This window comes from Phlebotomus papatasi, chromosome 2 (assembly GCF_024763615.1).
Source record: "Phlebotomus papatasi isolate M1 chromosome 2, Ppap_2.1, whole genome shotgun sequence".
Lineage (NCBI taxonomy): Eukaryota > Metazoa > Arthropoda > Insecta > Diptera > Psychodidae > Phlebotomus > Phlebotomus papatasi.
In genome coordinates this window covers 83,425,239-83,439,450 of record NC_077223.1, presented here as the reverse complement: position 1 = coordinate 83,439,450, position 14,212 = coordinate 83,425,239, and the positions used below count along the sequence as shown (strand labels likewise).

Sequence of the window (14,212 nt, the reverse complement as noted above, 5' to 3'; positions counted from 1 at the left end):
AATTTCCCTAAATTTTTTTAAGTGTTGAACACCACGCGGCGCTGCAGTCGAAATATCCCAGTCCACCTTCGTGTGCTGAGTGAAAATCAGTGGGGAAAAAGTCTTTTTGTGAAGTAATAAAGAGTATTTGGGGCGAAATGGCTAGTTCAGCCTCGAAAGCACCTCTCTTCCGATCAGTTGCCGTAAGTATTTTTTGGAGAAATTGTCTAGGGAGTTGGGGATTTGGGGGTGAAGTGAAAGACAGCGTTACGTAAAGCAAAATCGGGAAGTGAAAGGTTTTTTTCGGTGACATGTGATAGGTTTAATGGGGGTTTCTTTCCGGAAAATCTCTTCCAGATTCGCGGATATGCCGCTCAGGCTGCTTCAAAGCCTGCCAGAGGCACCAGCGATGTGCAGACAACGACTCTGCCCAATAAGCTCGTGGTGGCTTCAGCAGAGGCAGCAACTCCCATCTCAAGGGTGTCCATCCTTGTCCGGTAACTCGAAAACCGGTTGAAAAAAAGCCAAAAAGCTCTATTTCACGTATTTTTCCAGAGCTGGATCCCGCAATGAGACCTACGACAACCTGGGAACATCCCATGTTCTCCGTGCAGCTGCCGGATTGACCACCAAAGGCTCCACAACTTTTGCCATTACTCGCAATATCCAGCAGATTGGTGGAAGCTTGAGCGTGGCCAGTGACCGTGAATTGGTTGCCTACACCCTCGAGGTGACGCCTAATCATCTGGACGTGGGTCTGAAGTTCCTTCAGGACGTAGCAACGGGCCAGGTGTTCAAGCCTTGGGAACTGGAGGAGCTCGTGCCACGCATGCGCGAGGATTTGGCACGGATCTCGCATCCCGTCCGAGCTGTGGATCTTCTCCACCGTGCTGCCTATCGCAATGCCCTGGGTAATTCCATCTTCTGCCCCAAGCATCAGATCGGAAAGATTTCTCCAGAGACTCTGCAGCACTACGTAGCTTCCAACTACACCACCAACAGGACAGCCGTGGTGGGCGTTGGAGTTGATCACAATCTCCTGGTTGGTTATGCCCAGAATCTTCCTCTGGATTCCGGAGCTGGTAAGGACAATGCTTCCTCCTTTGTGGGAGGCAATGAAGCTAGACTCGATCGCGGCGGGAACTTGGCTCACGTGGCCATTGCTACCCAGGGAGCTGGATGGGCCAATGCCAAAGAATGCCTGGCCCTCCATGTGCTCCAGTACGCGGCAGGAGTTGGAGCCTGGACAAGGCGTGGAAATGTCAATGGAGTCGTAGGGAAGGCAGTTTCAGCAGTCGTTGGCGACAGACCCCTCGGCTTTGGGGCCTTCAATGCCAGCTACAGCGATGATGGGCTCTTTGGCTTTGTGCTGTCCACCGAGGCCAGGGATGCCGGAAAAGCCGTGGAGGCTGCAGTGAAGACTCTGCGCAGCGGAAGCCTGTCAGGAGAGGATATTGCTCGCGGGAAGACGCAGTTTAGGAATGATTTCTTGTATTTTGTGGAGAATGGGGAGAATCTGGCCCAGGATCTTGGGGCTCAGGCTGCTCTTTGTGGAAGTGTTCTATCACCAGCTCAAATTGCTGCTGAAATTGATGGAGTTTCCGCGTCAGATGTCAATGCTGTAAGTACACTGAGAGAAATCCGAAAAAGTTCATGACAAATTGTGTTCGAATCGCAGGAGAGCTTTTTCGAAAATGTGATTCTATAGCTGTGACATTCATTCCTATTTCCAGAAAATAATTTATAAATGAGCTCCCAATAGTAGGCAATTCATATCAAATTTCTTTCAATCCATTTTCATTTAAGGCGGAACTCCCTGTATTTTAAAAATGCGCCCCACTGTGCTACACTGAGAAAAATCCGAAAAAGTTAAAATAACATTCCGGAAATGGTAATTTTACCCTGCAGTATTGATCAAAAATCGGTGTAAATATTACCCTTTTTAGGTGTATTGAGGGTTAAAGTTACCCTTTTTCATGTTAATTTTACCCTTGAAAAGGTGTAAAATTAACATAAAAAAAGTTTTGATATATTTTTACATCTACTAAGTGTTAAAGTTATGAGGAAAAAAACTTAATCGCACCCTCTTTTTTTCTCAGTGTACCTGTTACTATTTTTTCCTGTATTCAGATTAGGGTAAAATGAGTTAATTTGGAACCATTTACAATTTGGGACACTTGAGATTTTCTCACTGTTTCAGATGAGCAAAGAGAAAACAGAGACCGCAAAATAGAAGAAAAAGATGATTAAGAAGAAAAGGAAAAGATTTATTCATTTTTGAATCTCTAAAACAGTGAGAAAATCTCAAATGTCCCAAATTTTAAATGGTTCCAAATTACCTCATTATACCCTACTTTAAAATACTTTTTCTTAGTTATTATTTTTTTTAAAAGCCGATGAAAGATTTTTAGGGTGCTATTCCAATGAAAAATATTATAAGGAAATAGGGGAGACTGGGGCAAAATTTGTCAAAACGAATATTTCAATATTCACTATTTTCTAAAATAAAAGAGACTCAGGCTTGAACTTTTTATTATAGATAGCCTTCATGAACCTTCTTAAACTTACAACGTTCAAGGGATTCGTGGAAGGATTATGTAAAATTAAAAAAAAAATAATGAAATTTTGAGCCCTATTTTTGGAATATTTGAAAATTTGAATATTTAAAAATTCAATTCAAGTCCAATGCACTTTGCAGTTGCTTGGCTTGTATTTTTTTACGAGTTAGAGCACCTCAAGAAACATTTGAATTTGAGTATCTGCCACCATTGCGTAATATTGCCAAAAAAATTACTGATTAAAAATCGGTTCACAACCGGAAAAAATGCTTGAAACCGATTCAGGTTTGTCAGGGAGTCCAAGACCTTTCCAACGACGTCAAAAATACCAAAATCGGTCGATAAATACGCTCCCTAGAGCTGTTTAACTTTTGACCTTGACAATCTATTATAAAGTAGAGGGTTCAAAGTTTTTGGCTATCCGTCTAAGAAAGTCCTAAAACATTTAAGAAAGTGTTGAATGAAAATCGTTGGATCCCTTTCCATTGATAATAATATGAGTTTTTGGGAGTTTTATTTAAAAGAAAATGAGACAATTGGAGGACATTGAAGGTTAATGATCCCCGAAAGCACATCTTACGGGAATCCGCAAAGAATTCAAAGATCCACTTAATTTAAAACAAATATGAGTGAATTATAAATGGAGTAAAATGACGTTTGGGGCATGTTTTTGATGATTTTCCAAGACGATTTCAATCGGGGGCGTGACATTAGCTCTGCAAAATGGGACCAGTTTTAGTGCAATTTTTTTCCTATTTTCGTACACATTTCACGAGATATCTCCGAAAGTACGTAGGTTGACAATTTGGGGTTTTCGGTTGCCCATTGCATATTAAATTGACTTTTATTTTGTATTTGTTTTTTTTTTTTTGCCAATTCATTCCAAAATGACAGAAAACACCGAATAATCTCCAAAGTTTTTTCGGTACGCTAAAAACATATTGAAAACATAGGAAACGTCATGCCCCTGATTTCAATTAATGAAGTGAAAAAAATTTTGGCGAACTGTGAGTGTCCTAATTGTGTCATTCCAATAAAAAATGAAAAGAGGGAATCTTCCTCCTGAACATTTTTTTTAGCACATTACTGTTCCTAAGTGTTTCTGCACTATCGACTTTGCTTTCTGTTGGTTCCTGTCTCGACTATTTAGTGGTTTTAGAACACGACGAGGACTGGGGAAAACAGTCGAGACTGGACCAAAAACAAAGTCGATAATGCAAAAGCACAAGAGAGCAGTTACCAGTTCTAAAAAATGTTCAGAAGAAAGATTTCTCCCATTTCCCCTTTTAATTTTTTATTGGAATATCACCATAAACCTTCTGTCTGGAACCCTTTTAAGACTGCGGAGCTTAATTGCCTTCATAATTTTTTAAGCTTCAATTCGGTATAGTTAAAATTTCATTTTGCAGAAAGGCAAAGTCAATAAACATTTTTTATTGCCACTTTCACTCAAAGCATTTCAACGATTTTTAGCTTAATTAATTTTAGAAAATTATATTGTAAAAAAAGCAAAAAATTGACAAAAAGTTGACGTAATTACAGTAATTTTTTCATTAGGGGAATGTGGGGCAAAAAAAGTTAAACAACGTATATTTTTTTCAGAAGCTCCTGTTACGAACACCTGTTAACATTGCAATTAGCACATTTTCTTATGCGGGAAATTAACCAAGATTATAACTGTGTCAAAGAACATTTTCCTCTATCCCGAAGGATTTTCGAAACATTTTCTCAAAAATATTCTTACGAATATGACAGGAATAGGGTAAATGTCCTAATTCAAAACCATTAAGTTCATATTTTTCTGAAGAGAATTACATAAATTTGCTCCTTGACTCTTCTATAATGTTACTGTTTAGTGAAAATTCTTTAGATATAATTTGAAAACTTCTTAAATACAAGAAAAATACAGGAGCGTAAAATACTTCTATTGGAAACAAATTAATCCAAATGGAGACAAGGGAAAGTTTCTAATTGGAGACAAACAGTGGAAGTGAAACCGCGACGAAAGGCTTCCAAAACCTTGTTGAGTTGCAATTAAGTGCAGGATTTGTTTTTATTCCTGGTCTTTTCTCCTTACCCATCTAAAACAATAAGAAAATCTCTCCAAAAAAAATCATATTTGCGGTGTTTCCTATTGAACCATTTGCAGACACTTCAGAAGAACCCATTTTGTTCACGAAATAGGTGATTATTTCACTTGAAAACTTCACGTACCGTTATCAATAAAAATTAAAATTAATTAAAATTAGCCACAAATAAGACATAAATGTTAAACAAAACGAATAAACAACAGTAACCTGTGTTTTTCATTGGAAAATATGGTCGATCGATCAAAAATTCGATGGTGAAAAGGTTCACTTTTAATTTTTCCGAGAAATTAACAAATTAAAATTTATGAATATGAATGGATTTTCGCTTTATTTGGAGCAAAATTAACTAAATAATGAAACTGAAGTATAGAAAATATATAAATATAATAATTTTGTACTGTATTTATCATGTAAACAGTGACGTTTCTATTTGGAGTAGCAAAAGATTTCCATTTGAAGCAGGTTTTGAATTAGCTTAATTTACCCTAATCTCAATATCTCAGCCTTCAAATCATTTTATCAACATTTTCTCGAGTTAATTTACAGTTTATCAGTGCCACTTTTATTATTTTGACTCAGAAGTATCGAATTCTTTGGTTGTTTCCATTGAAAATTTGGACAATTTAGGGAAACTCATGAAGGCTATCTAAAGACCTATATAAATTTTGAGAAAATTTCGTCAAAATAGAGCATTTTGAAGTAAATCACGTCAAAATGTTCCCTTTTGACATGATATAATATTCTGTTGCATATGCTGAATATGCTGATTTTTCTCACTTTGATTCACGTAACCCCTTAAAAAAGGAAAAAAAACCCTACTTCAAAAGTGCCCCACTTCCCCTATTATGAACTTTCAAACTGTTATAAACTTTAATAAAAAGTCTTTTTATTCTTTTTCCAAATTTATTTTTCATACAATAGAATAGATTATTATTTTGCAAATTTATTGATATATTTTCTTTACCTAATTTATACAATGTATTTTTTAACAAAATTTTCCCCAAAAAAAGCTGGAAGCTCTTGGAAATAGGTTGATAATTTCTGGTTTTTTTCAGGTGGCCAAGAGGGTGGCGTCTGGAAAATTGGCCCTGGGAGCCGTCGGCAATCTGGCAACTGTGCCCCATGTTCATGAATTGTAATTTGCTTTTTCTGTCGCTTGCAAATAAAAAAAACTATTTAACAATTGATTGAGAGAAGAAGCCGAGCTGTGGGGGATAGTTAATAAATTTATTGTTAGAAACGAATGGGTGTTTTGCTAAATGATAGCCACAATTATGATGGCCACGAACAGGCTGATGATGATGGTCCAGTAAGGCCAGGTGCGATCTTTGGCGCTGACAACTTCAATTCTTCGGGTTTCATTGTGGATTCGGGAATCCGTGTGCTCCAGTTGATCGGCAATATCGTCGATGATCTCATTCTGACCCTCTACTTCGTCCCCAATCCGGATGGCGAGGTCCTTCTGCCGAGAAATGACCCTCGAAAGAGCTTCCAGTCCCTGGTTTTGATTCTCAAGAATTTGAGCCTGCTGCTGCCGGAAATCCGTAGCTGAGTACGTATTGGTATCCAGAAGCTGATCATCCTCCTCATCGTCCCACAACCTGGATGTGCCAGGTTCAAGGAGAGCGCTCCGGGAAGTATCTCCAGTGCTCGAAAATTGACTTTGAAGTTGAATCAGCTTTGATTGAAGCATCTCCAGCTGTCGCTGCCTCCGCTCGGCTTCCTCAGTGGTTAGATTACCCAAGCGCCGTGCTTGTTCTAACTTTGTATCCAAAGATCCCAGCTCATTGGAGAATTGCTTAAGGCGCATCCGGACATTCCCGGAGAGCTTCGAATACTCATCTGAAAGCCTCTTTTCTCGGTTCCGCAGCACAATCTGCGACTGGATTTCGCGACTGAGACGTTCACAGGCCTCATATTCCGTAATCCTGCCCAGAGAGAAGACAATTAAATCAATTGAAGGCTATTTTTAATTGATAAGATAGTGAATCATCTTTCTGTTTTCTCACCAAGAATCCACATCAATGAGAGACATTGCTTGTTGAGAGTACTTGTAGTTCAATTAGGATTCAGCTCATCTATTTCAGGCCTGTAAGTGCAGGAATTCAGAGATTTGGGGCAGTTTTTCTCAAGATTTCTGATCACAAAGGGCAAAACGCCATTCACAAGTGTTTTGAGGAAAAATCCGATGGAATTCCCATGGAGAATTTTTGTCGGAAGTGATCGGGTGTTTTCGGATTTATTAGAAAAAAGAGCGTTTCCTCGTCTCTCCAGGACTTTTTAGAGGATAATAAAGAGAGAGATTTTTTATATACATACCTTGAAGATCCTGATTCTAAAGAAAAAGCTAAATTTGATGATAAAAAAATTAAATAAATTCCAAATTCCAAAAAGGCGCGCTTCAAATTTCACCAAAGTGGGGAATATCTTGTGTTCGCCACAAAAACGTTGCAATCGCTGAAAATTGTCAGTTGGATTGAGAAAATTGCGAATGTCAGACATCTTTTTTCCACGGGAATTTTCGTCGTGAGAAATTGATCAAGACAGTCGAAGAGTGTGGACAATGAAAAGTTTGTGAAATTGTTCAATCAACCAAAAGTGTCCAGTGCCACAAAAAAATCAGTGTAGAGTGGTGTTTGAGGGCCAGAAAAGAGCCAGCTCAAGAGTGTGGTGAATGTGGAGCATCTGGTGCTTTTTCTCATTCCATATTTCCAGCCAAAAAAAGCCCCTTTTTGCCATCTTCTGCCCAATCATGTGGATTTTAGGGCGATAGTTTAGTGATTTTGCACCCAGACCAAGTGACTTTTACCCTTGTTTTTAACTCCTTCCGACAAGAGTGGCTCCAACAGACATCTGGAGAGCGCCCCCCACAAAAGTGCGTCTCTCTGAAGTGAAGTGCGAGGAGGACAAAAAAAGCGCAGAAACGGCACAATCTCAAGGCGGATTACTCAACCACTCTCCGTCTCTGTTCCTCTCACCTGGACAACGCACAAGAGACTTTCTGTGTGCTACAATTAATTTATTTTTTCGCTTAAAGGTGAGTTGTCTCTTCTTTGCAATCTTTTTTTTATTGCACCTCCGGACAACAATTTGCTGTCCAGGGAGATCTCTGTGGGGCTCTAGCAGCTGCCAATATTGACGTCTTTATGCAAAATCCCTCGAGAAAAGTCACAGAAAATTCGCATATCGATCTCTGGCTAATTTTCCATTCAGCAGTTGAATATTGGCTCAACATCTGGAAGCTGAAAAAGTCAAAGATGAGCGATAAAAATAAATTTTATTTAAAATTTTCTTACGTCACCTGCCAGCAAAATTTATTAAAAGTCGAATCCCGTCACCCAAAATTATTTTCAAGCTACAATCACATCGAAAACATTAATTGAATATTCAGCTAAAAGTTTTCTACGTTTAAGGTGGAAACAGATTAATATAGGATACAATAATAGAAAATTGGTGATTTCTATGTTTCGTAAAAGCTATATAGGAGGGAGCGGGACAGATCAAAGATATGTAGGGGAAAGCACGCTGCCTTCGGACGACTCAAGTTTCGGACAACGCATTTTTTTCTATGTTCCTAATAATGGGTTTCATCCATAGTTATTTTCTGGAAATTTGAGGCATTCATTGGATCAGCTAATTATAATATTATAATGGGTAAAAGTAATTTAAAACACGTTAAAAAAAGAATTGTTCGAAGCTTGAATAGTCCGAAATCCGAAGGTTGAATCGTCCCCTATGCATTTAAAAATTGTACTAACCATATTTAAATTAGGGTTCCCTAATGTCCTAGAAGGTCCCGGTCAAAATCCCGAACGCCAAAATCCCGGATTCTTAAAAGTGGCATAGCTACTCCCACGATTGTACCCCCGCTTGCTAGAGGCAATGGGAAATCTTCTGTGTCTAAGGAAATTATTCTACACATTATCCTGCATATGAAAATTCGGGATTTTGGCTGTCACCGTGTCCTAGACACACTTACGACTTAACCCTTTAACGAAGAGACAGTTTTCGCGGACCGAAAATCTGCAATAAAAATGAAACCGATACAAAATCAGTTAAAAGTCTTACATCTAGCCTTAGAAAATCCAACAGAGTTTGATTCGGTGAATTTTTTAACTCTATGAGCGATAGGAACAAAAATAGCCCAAAAATTTAAGTAATTTTTTTGACAATACCAATGAATGATAATTTTCACTTTAATGAAAAATATTATTTTTGAGTATTGTAGTTCCTTTTTCCAAAACGGTTTTGCATAAAAAAAAATTGGAAATATAAAAAATAAATAAAATTAATTTTCATTATGACAATTTAAAAATTTGTCATTTTTAAGCTTAAAAATTTACTATTTAGCAAATAGCTAGCGACTTGCAAAAAATATCCTAGATTCTTTCATCCTTCTACTTAACAATTACGTACAAACATAAGAAAAAAATAACTTTAAGTTGTCAGGAAAAATTATTTTCTTTATGGGACACCGGTGTTCCAATCGTCCTTAAAGGGTTAAAGGATTAATTTCCCATAAGCACCATTAAAAGAAAGCTAAAGTTCACAGAAATATTACGAAATGGTAATATCACTTTTTTTAAATTATGTTTTTTTTTTCAAAGGTGCTTCAAAGGGAGAGAAAAATTCTTAAAATTTTTATTTTTTCTTACATTTTCTGGTAGGGTTATTAAATTTAAAGATCTCTTCACACTAGAGGTTTAGTCCACTTCCCCAAAGTCTTGAAATTTTAAATAATATGCTATTTTGATGATTTTCCAAATCCAATAAATCATTTGCCTTTAATATAATCTTAAATCAAAATTTTCTTAAAACCTAAAACCTAGACGTTGATACCTAAAAGTTAAGACTTAAAGGCTAAACTTAAAGTCTGAAACCCGTGTCAGAAGTTGATTTGTATAGACCTTAAAATCATATTTAATTTGGAAATGTTGTAATTCTTTTGTTATAATAATAACCTGAAATAGAAATTTCATACATAAAGATCTTTTTGATTTTTAAAATAATGAGCATTTTTAATGTTAAGTGAATTCGGTGTACCTTTTGTTTTTGTGCATGCACAATTTTGATTATTTATGTTTTTTGTTTTTTTCAAAACTTTATTTAAAAGAAGAAAATTTGGTTGTCTTTTACAATAGTTGAAATAATCAAAAAAAAATGGAATAAACAAAACTTAAGACCGGCTTCAGACCTAAGGCTTATCCCAGTTCCTGATGATCTCGAAATTCAAAATAGCAAACAATTTTATTGCTTTTTCAAAATTTAATGGATCACTTGCCCATGTTGTCCAATCTTAAGTGATAATTTTCCAAAAAATCTTGATTGATAAGAAATTCGAGAAGTTAAGCCATATGGCTAAGCCTTGAATCTGAAGCCCGTATAACCCTCAATTTTAAAGAGATTAAGAGTTTGACTTAAATATTTTCAAGTCTTCCTATTGCAAGCTAATAGCTAAGTTGTGTCATAAACTTCAAACTCACTTAACAAAGCTTTAAAAAATTAGTAATAAATTAAGTTTTATTAAAAATAATTTTTTAGACTTATGAAGCATATTAGAATATAACAAATATTATAATTAAAAAAAAACTTTCAAAAAAAAGAATTTTTATCGATTCTAAACAAAAACAAGAACTTTTATTAAACTTATTTACAATAAGGTTTTATGTTAGCATACAATGTTCTTATAAAGAAAATCTAATAAATCACTTTCAATAATTAAATTGATCATTAAGCATGGAAATTATATGTCAATATGTTTTCACTTTTAATTATTAAGAGAAAAAAAATTGAATAGCTCTACATAAAAATATTTGTTGGTTAATTTGTAAAACGTTACCAAATCCTTTCCAAAAATTTCCATAAATTTCGTATTCCCGCGGAAAGCTTTCCGTGATGGAGTTTTAAGCAAATCCGTTGGAGGAAAAATAGCAAGTGCAGTGTTGATTTATTCATTAGATCCGCAACGTGAGAGATGTGTTGGTCATTGAGGTGAATGCCTCTCTTACTCGCTTCAGTTTAATATTTTTTTCTTTGAATTTTATTTTGTGAGGAGAATATCATTAGTATTTTGGAATTGCAATGTTTTTTTTGGGAGTTTACCGTCTATTTGGAATAATGAAAAGTGGTATTAGGTCAAATGGTATTAAACTCTATATTGAAGTGCTAAACTCCTCAGGGAATTCTGAACACAGGTGTTTCAAATATTTGGCTTTTAGTATATTGAGGTAAATAAACATTTTGGGAGTTTGACTGACTGAAGTTTATTGGAACGAGATAACTTTCAATGAGTAATTCTGATAGCTAGGTTACACCTGAGTTTAAATTCTGTAAACACTTATGCTTGAATTGGTGTGGAAGTCAGTACATATTGCTGTGTAAGGGAGTACATATTCAAAAACAAAAAAAATGAAACAGAAAAGGATCTCGCAAGTATAGGAGTAGTAACAATTAAAAATAAATTTATTTTCTACCTTAGAAATTCTTTTAGATCAAAATTGAGCTGTAATCTCTCTCGAAGTTCACAGTTTAACTATTCCGGAGGTTTCATTTTTTAAGTGATTTTGCATATATTATGATTTTTTGGAAAGGTCTTGAAATTTCCAAACCGGTTGTATCGGTCCCAATTGGTAGAGTAATCGGAATTCGTTTATTTTTATATAATATTTTATTATTATTATTCCGAAAGTTTGTTACCGGGATAGAGGTTAAACGATAAGAGATATCGACTTTCGGTCTTCTGTGGCCGCCCCCCCCCCTCATTAGTTAATATTATCTTGAGACATTTTTACTCCTTTTTCCCCTTAACCTTCCCTTCTCCACCAAAACCATGTTTTTTGGATTATTTCGAAAATGCCTCCTACAATTTCTTTTATTTCCAAATATGTTTTGAAGGTAGCCCAGGCGAATATTTTGTCCAGGCATACCTGTGACCGCAAAAATTTTCAACATCGAATTTTCGAAGGTTAACAATTATGATTTTTTATCAGTCAAGATTATTTGGAAATATTTAATTTAAAATTAAATAGGGGAAACTGGGGCACCACCAAACACGGGGTACCACCAAACACTAATTTTTATTTCTAAACTACTTGGACTATCTCGACCATTTCTTCAGTGGACAAGCATCCCAATAGTGCCTATAAATTCCTATCGGTCTTATCGTCTGATATCCAATATCCGATTAAAAAATCGCAGTGTTTGGTGGTACCCCGTGTTTGGTGGTGCCCCAGTTTCCCCTAATTAAGTTCCTATGATCTATTAGAATTGGATTCTTAAAAATAAAAAAATATTTCTATTTAGGATTTTAAGACCTGAGGAACTGGATTAAATCTCCAGTCTGAAGACCACTTTAGCCTAGTTCTTTAAGATCTTGAAAATGATACAAGTACTTTCAGTGTTTTCTGAAAATGTGATAGATTTATTTTCCTTAATATGCAATTTAAATCTTAAAGTTCCCAAAGAAAAAATTCTTGGTTAACAAATTAAAGCAATTAAGACAATTGGATAAACCGGATAAATCTCAAGTTTGAAGGCCGTTTTATTATTTACTTAAAGCTCTAATATAGATTAACACAATTTCCTCACGGTTTAAACTTAGTTAATTATTATTAATAATTTTTTTTATGAATTTTAAAAGTTCTTTCATAATTTGTCAATTCAAACGTAAGATGCCCAAATGGATAAAATGACTGGTGATCGTTACGTTAAAAGTCAATTGTTTCTTATCATATTTTCTGCGGACTTGTCTCTTCTTCGAGTGCTTTTCTAGAGTAGTTTGGTGTCTTATCAATTGTATATGAGCCATCCAACTTGTGGAAGTGTAAAATTTATCGCAAGACATTTCGCAAAAAAAATTACTCTAGCCAAACTCATGCAATATTACGAAAAAAATATTTAATCGCGAGGAGAAAAAAACACAATGTTTTGCCTCTTGGTTGAAATGTTAATTTTATGAGTGGCTAGAAAGGTTTTTTTCAACGTGTTTTTTTTTTATTCAAAGCAAATTAAGAGAGTTTGTTGTATGACATATCGCGTATAACCTTGTGCTGTGTCCAATGGTTTTGGAGCCATGGAGCAAAATACAACAATGGAAGCATTTCAGGCGCTTTTGGCGTTTTTCCTACTGTGCCAAATGCTCGTTTGTGTGTTTTCGCACAAAAGTGGGGTTTAATACCTCTGTCGAGATGCTAAAACGTCGGAGAAAGACGGAAATATTGATGTGAAAAAAATTAAAGAAAAAACTTTTAGCATTATTTTCTTATTTTAAGTAATTTTTGTTGAAGGAAAAATGACTCAAATGTTGTAGTAATAGTGCAAACGACGTAACTTACAATTGCGTTTATGTTTATGTTGTACTTTATAAAGGTTTTATAAATAAACTGAACCGGTTGCAGAAGAATGTGGATCACAAAAGATGACCAAAAAGACATCGATATATTGTATATTAAGTGATTGTAAAACATTTTCGATTTCATAATGTTGTTTAAATGAAAGTGAGATGAAAAATGCGGAATTGCCAAAAATCTCTTATAGTAAGTTTATGGTAAAAAATTAGCTGTCTTTAGCCTCGTTGGCAAACTTCCTTATTTTGTGGTTATTTACATGTCCACAGAGGCATAAAATTGTGGCTTCTTCTGGAGTTGAGCAAGAAGTAACTGAAAATTGAGAGGAATCTGCAAGACACAAAGAACATTTTCCATTTGATATAACTATAAAATGCTCTCTTCATCGGTGTTCTATCTCTTTCTGTTTTGGTATTTCACCTCGTGAGTTCAGGGTCAATAGAATTCTTGTTTCTCCGATGAACAGTAAGATTGGGAGACTTACTCGTTGTGGATTCTTCTTTGTGGGATTTGCTGGACGTAGTGGCTATTGAAAGTTCATATGAAATTATTGGGATCTATTTTTTAAAAGAAAAACAGAGACTGACTTTCAATTAATTAAGTTAAATATTAAAAAGAAATAAATTAAAAAATCCAGTAACTTACTATTCAGTTAATTGCAAATTTAATAAGTATTACTTATCAATTTTTCTAAGTAGGGTAGAGTCAGCCCTTTTCGCCATGTAACCACTTTTTCGCCACCTAATATAAAACAATTAATTTAAGGCATTTAGGAATAAGTAGCATTTCAAAACTCATAATGTGTTCTGTTCTAATATCCCAATACGTTATTACGTCTCTTAATTAATTGAAATTCGTTTTAAAACAGGTGGCGAAAAGTACTGAAACAAGCATAATTGGGTAAAATGCATATTTTTCAATGAGATTCTCTAAAATTCTCGAGATGTATCCTAGATATATAGATAGATATTGCTTCAAAGTATCTTTATACAAAAATTCATTTTAGTCTGACAAAAATATCACACCTTACGAGGCCCCTAAAGCTTAATGGTGGCGAAAAGTACTGACTCTACCCTAGCAGAAATAATACCTTGTACAATTTCCAAGGTTTGACTTACACAGCAGACTGAAATGCATTGTGTAATGCGGAATAAGTCAGAACGGTCAGAACCAATTTCAAAAGACTTAGTCTTATTCAAAAATTAAACACCTTTCAAACAAATCTAATTTTTAATTAAAG

At 35.3% G+C, this 14,212-nt stretch overlaps 3 protein-coding genes across 4 annotated transcripts in view; 2 read left to right on the top strand and 1 right to left on the bottom strand.

Moving 5' to 3' along the window:
- The first annotated feature begins 11 nt into the window (after positions 1-11).
- On the top strand, positions 12-5,871 carry LOC129804722 (cytochrome b-c1 complex subunit 2, mitochondrial). The gene is made up of 4 exons (XM_055852280.1): positions 12-182; positions 337-476; positions 535-1,600; positions 5,683-5,871. Exons 1-4 carry the CDS (start codon positions 138-140, stop codon positions 5,764-5,766), a joined length of 1,335 nt encoding a protein of 444 aa, XP_055708255.1. The 5' UTR covers positions 12-137; the 3' UTR covers positions 5,767-5,871.
- LOC129804726 (syntaxin-8) lies at positions 5,511-6,832 on the bottom strand. Its single transcript, XM_055852286.1, has 2 exons — positions 6,637-6,832; positions 5,511-6,555 (listed from the first exon to the last, which is right to left on the bottom strand). The coding sequence occupies exons 1-2, from the start codon at positions 6,660-6,662 to the stop codon at positions 5,883-5,885; spliced, it is 699 nt and encodes a 232-aa protein (XP_055708261.1). The 5' UTR covers positions 6,663-6,832; the 3' UTR covers positions 5,511-5,882.
- Positions 6,833-7,085: 253 nt separating this feature from the next.
- Positions 7,086-14,212, top strand: part of LOC129804721 (transmembrane protein 184B) — a 51,795-nt gene continuing 44,668 nt past the window's right edge. For both annotated transcript variants that reach the window (XM_055852278.1, XM_055852279.1), the window contains exon 1: positions 7,086-7,664. The gene's annotated coding sequence lies outside the window, so the exon portion shown is untranslated. The remainder of the gene's footprint in view (positions 7,665-14,212) is intronic.

What these genes read in the sequence shown, in the direction of transcription:
- LOC129804722 (XM_055852280.1), top strand. Translation starts at nt 138, where the DNA reads ATGGCTAGTTCAGCCTCGAAAGCACCTCTCTTCCGATCAGTTGCC. An exon ending in CTCTCTTCCGATCAGTTGCC is followed by an intron (nt 183 to 336) that starts GTAAGTATTTTT and finishes AATCTCTTCCAG; the next exon opens with ATTCGCGGATATGCCGCTCA. An exon ending in AGGGTGTCCATCCTTGTCCG is followed by an intron (nt 477 to 534) that starts GTAACTCGAAAA and finishes GTATTTTTCCAG; the next exon opens with AGCTGGATCCCGCAATGAGA.
- LOC129804726 (XM_055852286.1), bottom strand. Translation starts at nt 6,662, where the DNA reads ATGTCTCTCATTGATGTGGATTCTTG. An exon ending in CTCATTGATGTGGATTCTTG is followed by an intron (nt 6,556 to 6,636) that starts GTGAGAAAACAG and finishes CTCTCTGGGCAG; the next exon opens with GATTACGGAATATGAGGCCT.